Source organism: Aptenodytes forsteri, unplaced genomic scaffold (assembly GCF_000699145.1).
Source record: "Aptenodytes forsteri isolate BGI_AS27 unplaced genomic scaffold, ASM69914v1 Scaffold388, whole genome shotgun sequence".
Classification (NCBI taxonomy): Eukaryota; Metazoa; Chordata; class Aves; order Sphenisciformes; family Spheniscidae; genus Aptenodytes; species Aptenodytes forsteri.
Window position 1 is genome coordinate 606034 of NW_008795433.1, and position 13839 is coordinate 619872.

General features: G+C 36.5%; 1 protein-coding gene across 1 annotated transcript in view; it reads right to left on the minus strand.

Annotated features, from left to right (window-relative positions):
• Positions 1-13839, minus strand: part of SSBP2 (single stranded DNA binding protein 2) — a 157238-nt gene that overhangs the window by 14423 nt on the left and 128976 nt on the right. Inside the window, exons 10-12 of the mRNA XM_009281020.1 lie at positions 8722-8770; positions 6701-6736; positions 2115-2169 (exon numbers count right to left, since the gene is read on the minus strand). Of these exons, the coding sequence (XP_009279295.1) occupies positions 2115-2169; positions 6701-6736; positions 8722-8770 (140 nt within the window). The remainder of the gene's footprint in view (positions 1-2114; positions 2170-6700; positions 6737-8721; positions 8771-13839) is intronic.

The following is a 13839-nucleotide window of genomic DNA, read 5'->3' on the forward strand; positions in this document are numbered from 1 at the left end:
ACAGCATGATTTAAAAAAAGCATTGGCAACTCTGGAAAATCAGTACCTCTATAGTATCTGCAAAAAGAATAAAGAATACCTTAGTACTCTGTACCTAGCTCCTCCAAAAGACCATTCCAACTCTTTGAACCAGAGTTTTGAGATGAACAACACACGCAAAAACCACTCCTGAGCTGTAATTCCTTTTCCAAGACAAGGTGATGGGGGACTTTTGAGTCAGAAGTAGTGAAAGCGAGAAAGCTGAGACCAGACTAAAATGGGTTGGAACTGGGAATGCGGCCTGACATCCCGCAAGAATGTATTTGTATGTACACTGGGCAGTTAAAATCAAGGTCTTTGTTTATTCCTTAATCTTTCTGAGACAGTTTTCTAAGCATTCATTAACCTTGGTGAGTAAATAATTCCATTATATACAGAGCACTATGTATCACTACAACATTCAAATATGCTGTTTGAGGAAGAGAGGGAACAAAAAGCCTAAAGTTATGAAAGTAAAATTAGCACACAGAAGTTATTTTTAATGTTCGATGAGGTAGGCAACAAGTTCTTCAACCACCAGATCCTTCTGAAAAACGCATCCCTGGCTCTCCCATATTCTGCTGGCTCATGTAAAAATACATATGGGTCGGCTGGGCCATGGGTACCACTGGAGTTGGTTTGTCTTGGAGGCAAGTAAGTACCTTTGCAAAATTCTCAGGTGGCCAATTTCTAAGTGTTTTCATACTTTGGAAAACAGAGCCTCAAAACATCTTTGAGTATCTGACTGAAAAGGGGAACAAGTGTCAGCAGAAGCTTTATCTGAGCTGCACAGAGACAGCCTAACATGTGCCGTAACTGCAGTGCTGACTATTTTCAAAAGTGCAGGCTGCCCGCAAGTTTGACTCTAACTTTTAAATGCCAGCTTGCACTAATTAGCTTTTTCACTCATAATACGAACATCAAGGAAGCCCTACACATTATCCCAGGTTGCATTTTTTTAAAGCCCTGGAATTGTATTTAATGAAGATATTATATTGGTGCAAGAACTTTTCATGGCCTGTTAGGAAACTTTCCTATCCTCCTGTGCTGTAGAGGACAGCAAGAACATGTAGGACATAAGGACTGAGGATGCTGTAACATCACGGAGGTGAAAAAGTCTCTCTTAGATGGTGAAAGTGAGTTACAAAGGCAGGTGTTGGCCAAAAGGAGTAGCTACTTAATATTGGGTTAGACAAGATATAATTAGTTTCATTTTAGCAGAATTCTGATGCTGTCCATGGGGGAGGACAGCATCCTCCACATGCTGCAGTTCCACCTTCATATCAGAATCTTTGCAGAACACTGATGGAGGGAAATACTAACAAATACTAACATCTAGTTAACCATCTTTAAGCCTTGAGAAGCTAGCTAGCCATCCTGAATCCTGCCATCCTCCTCCTTGGTTCTTCAAACCTTAGTAGGAATGTGGCCAAACTTTTGCATGGCCAAAATCTCCACATGGTCAAAGTTGCAAGATACAGACCGTGTTACTCGGGGAAACAATGGGGAAGTTCTGGGAACAGATCACTGGTAGGACATGACAATGGTTCCTCTGGGGGCTTACTCCTCCACTGCAGTACAGAGGAGAGCAATCTGCCCAGTGTGACCCTGCTGTCAGTCAGATGACATAGCCATGGCAGCCATGCCTGTGAGTCACATATTGCTCAAGAGCCACATGTTGGTCAGGTCTATCCCATAGGATACTACAGTGGAAGTTTCACTGGATTCAGAAATCTCCTCATTTCCAAATTGGTGAAATTGTCCCAAAGAACATTAGCAAAAACAAATAAAGACTGTGTCTTCTTTCATTTTTTCCTTGCCATTGCTGAAATTGTGGAAGAAAAGATGGGCTCAAAAGCCAGAGAAATTAATTGCTTTGAACTTTACAGATATAATGGTTTGTATCTATTCTATCTCTGCAACATAGCAGGGAGAGAAAGCGAGTGAAAACACAGAAAAAAAACTGATACAAAGTACAACTCTAACAATTTCTCATTAGCTGTTTCTTCATGAGAATCAAAGTCTGAAAAATAATTTGTGTACTTCCTAAAATCCCTTATAATTATCTTTTATTATTTCTGAGTATATTTCAGTACCTGCAGGACTAGGCATGATAGGTGTTCCTGGTGGCCCTCCACCTCCCGGAGGACCCTAGAGAGGGTAGAAAATGTCGGTTAGCATGAAAGGAAAAAATACTGCAGTAAAAAATGAACACAGTACAAATGAAAAAAAAACCCTATCATGAATGTCATGAGTTACTCTGGTAAAAACACCCACATTTTCTGATAAGTGAGCGAAACAGCTCATCACAGATTAAGACAAGGTAATTGGTCAGCAAGCTCTGGGACAGACTTCTGATGTACGTAGGTGTACAGACGCAAGAATATCCATTACTCAATAACTCTGTGTCATGCTATGAATCAGACAAGAGAAATACTTGGAGCAGGGCCTAAGACAATTATATTTAATTCCCTCAACCTACTTTTATTACCACTGGGTTTTCAGCTGGCATTTCTGTTTTGTTGTACTCTGTACATAGTCAATGGCAGAGTAACCAATGTTTGCTAAGCACAAAACAAGGGGGTGTCCTATGTGGACAGAAGAGCCTAATCACCTTAAGAAAGCTTTTTTTTAGGCAGACTTGGTGTCTCGATGCCATAGGCATCTTAATTCTGTCTGTATAATATCCTACAATTTTTAAAAATAACATCTGTATACATAATTTCTGCTCAAATTAATGACAAATGGATTAAAAAAATCAGGATAATGCTGAGTACAGTCATATCGCTTTCCTAGACTGCTAAATCAAAGATAAAAAACAAACAAAAAATCCCCATCAAGGAACTCCTATTTTCTTAGTTTCAGGTATTTCTGTGTTGCAAATCTGTTTAGGACTAAGAAATGTACACAAACTGCTCTGGTTGTTAATCAAGCTTTTTAAGTTTCCTTAAAAATTTCTCCAATAATTTTATTCTAAACATCCTAACCGTTTAGTAAGAACAGAGCCATAACTCCTTGCTTCCTATGTTTGCAGATCCACTAACATGAAAAACTACCAACTTCTAGTTTGATAAAAGCATCTGTGTCAATAAAAGTCAATAAATACTGACTTTCCATAATAAAAAATACACAGATTGCTAACAACAGATGATTATATTATATTTTTCTCTCTTTTGTTATATTTTAAAATAGCAGATATACTGTTCCAGATAGGAACATTTTTTCAGTAGCACTGAATATAAAGGTTTGGTTGTTCCTGTCTGCTTACAAGGACATTGCTGAGATTTGCTATAATTCACTGAAATATTTTGAAAGGAGGCAGAGAAGTCTTGGATTTAAAACAATAGACCCTGTTTCTCAATGGCCTACTTAAAGTAACATTTCTTACAAAACATTTAGCAATAATATACTAGTAAACACTATTTTCAGACAATCAAACTCAGTAACATAGCAGCTTTCTGATTGATACCACCTCTCCCCAGGTTTGTACAAGTAAAATACTTTCAGGGGGAAGCATCTCTTGTCTGCCAGCCAGTGATTAACTCACAGTTAATTGTAGATGAAACAGAAATCTTTTACCCAGAAGCAGCAGCATGCCCCTGCAGTCAGTCAACATATGTATACCTTTATGCCCTTATACGTTACAGCACCTACCAGTTCTTTATCTTGTGCTTCCCCATGTTCGTGAACTAAGCAAGGTCACTGAGTATCTTTTATAAAGCGTGATAGAACAAAGGCTTGCTCCACCATGAAACCCACAGATCAGCTTATAAAAATCAAGGCATAATCACAACTTCATTTCATACTGCCAGCAGATACATAGCTTTCTCCCCCACCCCCAAATTACAATTGAATGTGTTAGGATTTGGCTTGTCAAAACTGTCTGAAAGGCCTATTCCGCCCTCAGCAACAAGAAATTCCCACATTGCTGCTGCAGAGCTACAGACTCTAAATTCAGAGGGACCTTTCGATCACATATATGACCCTCTGGGCATCACAGGCTATGACTTTTTATCCATGTACTTGTGCACTAAGCTCGCCAACTTGATTTTTTTAGGTTTATATATATTTTTCAGCATCACATAAAGAGGTATAGAAACCACTAACTGGTCATTTATTAGAAAAGTTACTTATCATCACTATTAGCATTTGTATCTAAGTTTTAAATTGCATTTACTAGCATTGTTTGTATATTTTCTTCTCTTAGAAAGCCTGTTGGCATCAACTGTTTTTTCCCTGAGAATATATTAATATGTAATGGAATTAATGCTCAAAAACCTGTCTGATAAACTAACTAGATTAAGCTCTCAAAGTGTGTAGTTCCACATCACAAATGCTTTGGCTCAAAAGCTGCTTTAAGAGCTCTCCAGCCCACACCTTGTCCCTAAGTGCTTGGAAGCTAGCTGCTTCCAAGGAAGCTACTGCCCCCCAGTTTTGCTTATTTAGCTGTTTGTATGGTTGGAGTTCACGCGTTCCTTTTCCAAAATGTAGTGACCCTTTCTGAAGCAAGACTACTCTTTCAGCATCAGACGAGACATGCACTGTGCAAGCATTTATGTTCGCAGAAGATTTCAACCCTTGCTCCACCACTATCCTCTGCTAGCAGCAGCCTCAGCTCTGCTTGGAGCTCCCTCTGTGAGTGTCCCTCCACCTATTTTGGGTCAACTGAAGTGCTTCAGCAAGGACCTGGTTCTTTAAATGCTTCAATCAACTTCAGCTGTTTTGGACAAAGGGTCACTCATCCAAGGAACTCCAGTGGCAGACCTGACAGAGTGGTAACCTTCAGCAGAAGAATGGGGACAAGGAATCAGGCAGCAACCTTTCCCGCTAGCACAGCTGGAGTTCACAGAGCACATTTGATCAGAGGCTCAGGCATTTTCTCCAAAACTTCAATCTTTCACATGTCTCATTCTTTCATCTTTGCATATCTTTTGATTTCCCTTCAATGTTGCCAATTAGATGCAACATTCCAGCATCAGTCTCATTATTGTCACTGAAAGAGGTAAAAACACCTCTTTACTCTTACTCCTCCTCCATCTATACACTGAAATATGGTGATGACCTCTTTTGTCCAGGTTATTTATGCCGGCTGACCTTTGGCTTGATGTGAGTACACCAACAGAGTCCGCTACGACAACTTGCATTTTACTTAGGTTTGCTTCTTTAAAATAATTTTCTATTGTATCTCCTTTTCTAGTTTCTCAGGACTTCGTATTTTTAAAAAATGAGAATATGAAGTCAAATATTCAAAAAAAATCTTCAAAATCTGCAACAGTAACTCATCACTAACGTCTAGGGCAAAACCAACAAACCCTCTTCCCAAAAGAGAGAAATTTATGAAGTTCTGCATTAAAAGAACTGGTTTGGAGATCAGCAGATTTGGACTGTTTCCACTAACCGTGGCAAAATGAGTACTACAGTTATGGACACTTATGAGAATCATAACATTTTTCACAGCTAATTATCTAAATAAAGGACAAAAGAAATTGCTTTTGCCTAAACAAAGCAAGCTCATCCTTGAACTCATCCTTCAGCTTTAGCTCTGCAAGATCATCTCTCTTATGAAGACTGAGAGTTAGAGAAACCTATAAGCAGCACAAACAGATGAAAGAACACTGGTATATTGTCCTCATGGTGAAGGACCTGCTATTTCCACATTCTGAAATAGCTTCAGGTTTTAGGCTGGTTAAAGCCAATGCCCTGCAGTTGTCTAATCTTCAGGTGATGAAACATGAAATATCAAAAGACAGGTCTACTGAAACCTGACTGACCAACAGAAATTTGGAATCCAACATATATATATACACCTAATTCTCCCTCGTTACCCTGTGACACCAGTACTAAGCATGTGATAAAAACAGATTAAATAATATGCCTTAGAAGAGTACATCAGAAGTACAAATAATGCAAGTACAACAGTAACAACAACAGCAAAGAGCCTAAAAGGATAAACAAAGTTAATCTCTTGGGATAGAGACAAAAACGAGTAGTATCAACAAAAAACATTTTGTTGATAGGTAAAGTGTATTTGTTAAATTCCAGAGAGAGGGTTAGCATTTCATGTTCTTTTGAATGACAGCTCAATGCTGGGCCTATTACAAAGTTTTAACTATTTCATTCTAAAGTACAGACTAAGAAAAAACAATGATACCAAATAATCCATAATAAATTAAGACAATGTCTGTGAAATGAAGACGGAACAGACTATGGAGAAAAAAAGAATTTTCAAGTCTTCAGAAGGTAATTATAAGAATAAAAATTCCCCTTAAAATGTTAGCTATAAGGACCCATTTGTATATCCTTGGGGAGATAAAAGCTTGTTCTAATTCTTCAGATGCTTTTTCTTCTGAAGAAGTTCAGAAACTCATACACAATATTGTGTTACCAAGAAAGCTGAGGGTTTTTTTGTCCTTTATTATTGAAGACAATATATTGTACTGGTTATATAAATGTTTGCTGAAATAAAACAGCACTTAGGGCAATTTTGACCAGACTGATAATGATTCTAGTAATGAACATCAACATATGCACCATAGATGGCAGAAAAAACCCTAAGTGCAGATCAGGTGTTCAGTTCTCAACCAAGACACAAGGGTTCTTCTTAACATCTGGACAGCTATTTCTTTGCCTAAATAAAATGTAACATGTATTCTAATAAGCAAACACACACAAGTGTACTTACTACGTAGTTCCCAGGAGATGCTGAAGAATAAGGTATCTGTAATATCAACAGAAACAAAACAGTAATTTCTTCTGCAGTGACACAGAGTCCATACATACATTTATGTACAGCTGTAGGTTAACGCTTATTTGTTTAATTTATTTCAAGGACACAGTTAAGGATTATGGAAAAATGCTATTGTTGTCAAAACAAACACCTCTTCTTTTCAACAACTTGTCATTGTAAGTATGTTCAAGTCCAAAACTAGCAATAGAGACACAAACCAAATTTAATACCCAATATTTAAAATAAAAATATTTCCATTTAAGATTACTGTGCCCTGGTAGCCACTCTAATGAAATTAATATGAATAACATAATTCACACATTTAAATGTCTGTAGGCTGAGGTCTGATATCTGCTCTCCATTGTTTCATGAGTGAGGCATGCACTTCCAACAGCCAGCATCACTTTTTTGAGATACCAAGTTACAAGGTCTAGTACCAATCCAGTTCTTGCATCTACTACAAGAGTCTTCTTATTCTTATTGCGGGAGCCACAATAAGGTCTGTAAAGATCTGCCGTCTATAGTAAAATGTTAAGCTGTAAGATTATTAAGGTAATATGCTTTATAAGGTTTATAAACTTAAGCAGCACATAGTTGCATTTAAGTCAATAGGACTTCAGAGTCATCCCAAGCATAGACTGAATTTATTATGTTCTTATATATACTTAACCTTGATTAAAATCTTGACCATAAAGGAAAAAAGCTCTCTTACATCTTTCACACTAGAAGACACCAATTTTATTTCTTTGCATTATTCTTTTTTTTTAAAAGGATAGTGTTCTACTTTCATTTCAAATTCAATTGTGGTTATTTGTTATAGAGGATATCTGGGGAAATCCAGTTGCCTGTGAATAATCTGTTTTTCTTCTTTATGATAGCCTTTGCAATTATTCTCTCTAAAGAAGCACAGACCAATGCTATTATAGGAGGATGGGGTAAGAACTTAAGCAACTCTATTGACAAAACACAAATTATTTTGTAGCATAAGCATCTTACATGATAGTAGACAACTTGTCAGCCAACTCATTTTTACAAATACATCTATTACTGGACTCCTCAATTAATTTAATATAATTAAAATATTCCAACTATCAGTTGAAAAATATCCTAACATCCATTTTAGTTGAGTACATACAAAAGAAAACTGAGGCAGAGTTTCAGCTCTTTTTTTTTCCCCCAATTGTCATTAGTAGAATTAAAAAATCAAAACTGAGAACAACAGAAAGAACCAGGCTAGTCTGTTAAGCCAGAGTCATGGTGCTAAAAGGACAGTCCTAAAAAGGGACACATTTTTATACTAATGATATATGATCACTGAATGAAAATGAAAACTTTACCTTTGTGTTTTCTGAAGAAATACCAGACACTGTTGTTCATGTGGGATGCCTCACTGACCTCCTCTTCCTTCAAGCTGCTATTAGACTACCTCATTTTGTAGTTGTTGCAATGAAATTCAATACAGTGCACTGCTTTTTACAAAAAGCATATAAAAATGGCTGATGTCTTGCAAGCAATTGCTCTATGATTCCTTATTCCCTAGTTAAGAGCAGCAAATGTGCTTTTGTTATGTAAAATATGTGAGCACACATTAAGCTGTCTCTTAACAAGCTGTGATTTCTGTAGAGCTTGCTGGCCAGATAGTGTTGACCTAACTCATCTTACTTGTGCTAAAGGAAGCTAAAATGTATTTTAAATATACCCCAGGATAACCTTTGTGTTATGAAAGTCCTGTAACTGATGTAAGGATGCAGAGCTGTTGTGTGATTATGAACAGAGCTGGGTATTTGCAGGTGAATGAGCTCTCTGTTCAGATGTGCTCCTCACTGTACCTGCTCTGCATTAGGGTTACGGGGAAAAATATAAAGCATGCAGTATTCTGTTTTTTGAACGAAGTGGAATTTTCTTCCTGGTGTATTGATGAGAAATACTTCCCTAAATATAAGATGATGTCGAATATATTTTAAATATTTACTTACAGAATTGGCATTGGTTGGATTTGGCCAAGGTCTACCACCCCCAGGACCCCTGTAACAGAAGATGAAAGATGAGACACAGAACAATCCCCGTCTTCTGACCAGCTCTGGGGAAGCAAATCAAAATAATCTGTTTCCAGAGTAAGGAAGGAGATGGATTTTTTCAAATTAAAGTGTGTTTATAAACAATAACTACACCAAGTTATAATGCTACAGCAAAATTCTCACCGTTGCACTACCATTATCATTTAATCAGTTTATGAGTTGATTAAAGGTAATTTATGTATTATTACAACTCTGCCACTCACATTTAAGACACTTCAGTTCCTGGTACTTCCGTACTCTTCAAGACATGACCTGCCAGAATGGCACCATAAGGAGTCCTTCCCCAGTCGCCACACTGCCAGAGGCTACAGTGGAGATGCCACAGTTTTGCACCGGTCCCAAACACTTGCAAATTTAGGAAGTGCCAGACATTCCCCTTTTATATTCTCAATGGAACAATTTGAAAGACATTGCAAATTTGTGTCTCTTGAAGTGCTTTCCTTCTGATCATGGAGAATTTAACTCTGTGTTACATAGATGCAACATTTTAATGTGGCACAGAAGTTTTGCAAAGAGTAAAAAACAAGTTCCCAAATTCTTTAAGTTCTCACAAGGAGTGCTTTTCCTTGTACTCTGTTAACCTTTCTTAAAATATTTGGAGGAAGTATCACACATTCCACAAAAGTGTACTTACAGTACAGACAAAGGAAGAAAGGTACTGAAATATAAGTGTAATTTCAGTCACAGAAACAGTACTCTTGCTTACATAATTAAGTACCATCCTGAAGAATTGAGGATGCATGTATTTATTGAGTATGGATTTAGAATACTGCAAGTGTAGTAAGGTTTCAATAGTGAAAGTGATGCTAGTACCTTATAAATATTTTGGGAAAACCTATTTTTTAAAAGAACAAGCCACAGAAAATATGTTGCTATAACCTGTATCTGATAATAATAACAATAATAAATCTCATGTATTAAAAATTGAAAATGCCATTTTATACATACACTTTAAACATACATTTAGATATGTATCTAAAAACAGTCTGCTACTTGACTAAGGCTACATTATCTCCACAGAAGTCACAGAAACATGAAATTTATCATAACAGCAGGCAAAGTGGAAATTTGAAACTTTTCAGACATTCTCATTACACTTGGCCCAAATGGTGTATGCATGATTAAGCGGCAGCTCCCCAGCAGGAGGGACAAGAGTGTTTCACAGGCAGAAGACCTGTTTGATAAAGCCAACTCCAACGAGACATCAGAGGGGTACTAAAAGCAGAAGGGAATGGGGAAAGGAAAAAAGGAAAAACCATCCAGACAGAGCACATTTTTCTCACAACTCTTGCTGTTATTTTAAGTTTCTCATTCTTAGCTGAGCTCAGAAAAATAGTTTGGTGGTTAGGCTTCATCTTTTAACAGTCCTGAGGGAACTAAGCCATATGGGAGGTAAAATCTCCATGTTTACAGTCATAATATCTCAATAACCATAATTATTCCTGGGAGCATTAAGAACTCCTAGTTATTTATAAATAAGACAAAATCACTTTTTGAAGGCCCTGACAACTGAGAGGCAGAGCAGATGACAAAACTTTTGCTTTTAAAATGGCATTTTGGCCTCATTAGCTTTAGAAAAGCAACATTAGCCACCACAGCTTACCAGACATGGGAGAGTGATTAAAATATAAAGAAGAAAGCAGGCTTTATTAATGAGTTCAGGAAGTTTTCTATCTATTTTAAAGTCTTCCAAAACTAAAAACTACTAAGTAGATATATTAACCAAGGGATTTAATATTGAATCTTTTTTTTTTTTTATTACCTTGTCAATCAAACTATAAAGAAATTAGCTCAAACAATCAACTGAAATAAATCAAGCAAAAATTGATTTATTTCTGCTGACGTTATTTTTGGAAGGTTGGAAAACAGGAATGTAGGTGAGGGTCTTTTCTGCCTTATTCATTGGGAGGAGGGAGGAACAGCAAGGAAAGGGACTCACAATACTCATGCTCCTCAGGTCAAATATTCAGTAATTTCTCCTCTGCTAATGATTAAGAGATGAAATATTAGGTGTTCTTTTTTTTTTTTTTTCTCCAAAAAGTTGTTCTTTTTTCTATGTACCATATTTGGTTTATTGGATCCTCTTTTTCAGAGAAATCAGGAATATTTGTAACAACACTGGAAGTCTGTTTTCACCCCAAACCCCAGCACTTGTTTGCGTGACATCATTAAGTATCACAAATATATCTAGCAAAAAGCATCAAATGGAAAGTAGCTGTGACGACACTGCAGATTACTCTGAACTACAGAGATATTAAAAAGCCGACTCAGATACATGATTGGGTTAAGCCACAGCAACATGGAAATTTAGACAGGCCTTACGAGGAGACTGGGAAACTCACCTTTCATCTAAAAAGCTGTTGGAATTCGCCAATTTACTGGAAGCCATGGACAGCTCTAAGTATAGACTTAGAAAACACTGTAGCAGATTCTGCTGGAAAGCCATATGGTTTTTGTGGAGCCAAATGTTGTTAGCTTATAAAGCACACATGAAAAAAAGCTACCTGCAATTTTTTTCAATGCAATGCAAGTAGGTTTTTTGCCCTTTATTAAATGTTTATTTTGGAAGCATCAACAGAGTCAAAAAACATTATTATGAATGTACCAATCCCAAAATAGAGTAATTTATGAAGTATCTATCACTATGACTAATTACAGCTCCATTTTATCCTTAAAGTTAGTCCTATAGCGTTGATCCTAGTACTTGAAAAAATAAAGTCTAAAAGTTCAGTTTCCCAAGGGGCAAATATATTCAATCAGGAAATTAAACATCTAGACACAAGTTTGTGAATTGAAGTTAAAAAACAAAAATGCATTTTTTTTCTTTTCAGGCATGACTGAGATATTCTTAGCGCTTGAGACAGCACTGCAGGTCACAAGGGCCATTAAAAAGTGCCAGTGAAACGTAACACTGCTCCCTGAAGTTTCCCATTTTGTTCCAAAGAGGACATTTTTCCACAAAGAAATAAAATCTTACTAAAAATGGCTACATCAAGTTTCAACTTAAAACCTTATAGCTAAAATAGTTATTTTGTAGAAGACCATAGGATATGTATCAGCTGTTTCAAACAGTAATCTGATAGGCAATAGTTATAATGGAACAAGCAATTATTTAGCAGTATTACATTTTTGGAGTATTTGCTCCGGGACTGAAATACTGTCTACGGGCTCTCAAGCTGGTTGTTGCCATTTTTGACAATAAAGAACACTTTTTCATGCAGAAAAATGTAAAATTGTATTTGGCAGATATTCTGCTCTTAACCACAACAGCTTCCTTTTGCGCTTTCCGAGGAGAAAAAGCTGGATTTTAAATGGCAACTGTTTTTGTAGAGTACAGATTTTTGTATTTTAACATTGCCAAAAATCCAAAAACATTGAATAGAACACTGAAAAATTTTCATGTAAGAAAAGGATATGGCTATGTAAAGACAAATGTACGTTACTATAAGGCAATAGTCTTATGTAGAGTTACGTGGTTTCCTAGAAATGTAAGTATACTAAATGGCTTACACTGTTATTTCTTAGCACTGTGCATTAGATAAACTGTAAGGGATAATACAAAGAACGCATTTAACACAGTTGGGTCTATCTATTGCCACTGCCCTCAGGTTATCCTTGGATGCACTCTGACTGATCCTGAATGCTGGAATTGACCAGACGAGTCTTCACTAAGATTTCAGTGTAAGGACAATTTTGACAGCAGTAACTTTACAGTAAGAAAAAACCCTGATGTCCTGGAAATACAATTAAAAGAAACCCAGACCATAGTCACCCATTTGTTTTCCTTTCAATCAGTATATGTCACTCCATTTGACAGAGGGGGAAAAAAATACTCATCTTCATGGTAAAAAAATTATTCATGTAGTCAGGCATGCAATAACGGAGCTCCTTACAACGGTCTGTGATTCAGCCTGTAACACAGGTCAGGATACGCTATAGCATAATATTCCAGTACTAGCACTTTGGACTCTCTTATGCCTTTAAAGTGCATTGTAATAAGCAAAGGGACAGTATGAAGTCTTGTTCAAAACCAAGAAAGAGTATTCTGTTCCCACTTTCAGCTGAGCTGGAGTAAAGATGAGTTTGTTATGAAATGTAAAGGAGTGCAGTATATGCCTGGTAAGACATGGAGACAGCTATGGTTACCTACTTCATAATCATCGCTTCAGATCTTGTTCTTCTCAGAAGATCTATACTGTATCAAAGTTCATGAATTTCCCAAGTAAAGGACTCCAATTCATGGTGTCCCCTTCAAGAGGACATACAAGTTCAAAGGAAAATGTACTTCCCACATCACTGAATTAAAAGAACATCATCTATGTATGTTTACTGGCTGAACGCAAGATGAAATGTGGTTATTAAATGCTGCAATTTGGAAATGTTAGTATTTCGATCCATCTTCTCTCTTCCTGGCAGACCAGGAATTCTTTTTGTCATCCAGGAACGTGTTTTCTTATTTTTCCTATATAAACTCTCATTTATGTGGATAAGTAGCCTCAAAATATCTTACCTATCCTTAATTTTACTTCTACAATGTTTTATTTTAGAAAGTTAATTTTCTTTTCTTATAATTCAATCTCCTCCTGAGGACAATCTCTGTAGTGTTTATATTATATTCACACTGAATTTCAAATATCTAAATATTTTTTCTACATCAATTTTATTTAAAAGAAGAAATGCCTACCCTTGGGAAGGTTCCTAGAATTGTCTTGCGTCCAATATATGATGTCTATGATAGAGTAACACCCAACTTTAGATTTTATTTTATTTGCTTCAAGAATTCAAGGTATGTCTGGAAATCAGAAGAAATTAAGGATATGGTGGATTAGATTTTTTTTTTTTAACAGTATTATCGATCTCAATATCTTTTTTACTTTTTCAGGTTGGTTACTCTCTACTTGAAATGAAAATTATCATCTCTCATTTATGTCTCCCATAAAAATAAGAGTAAAAATGGGTATAATGATAACAAGCATATATAAATCTTCACTGTGTTTTCTGTGTCAATCTGCTGAA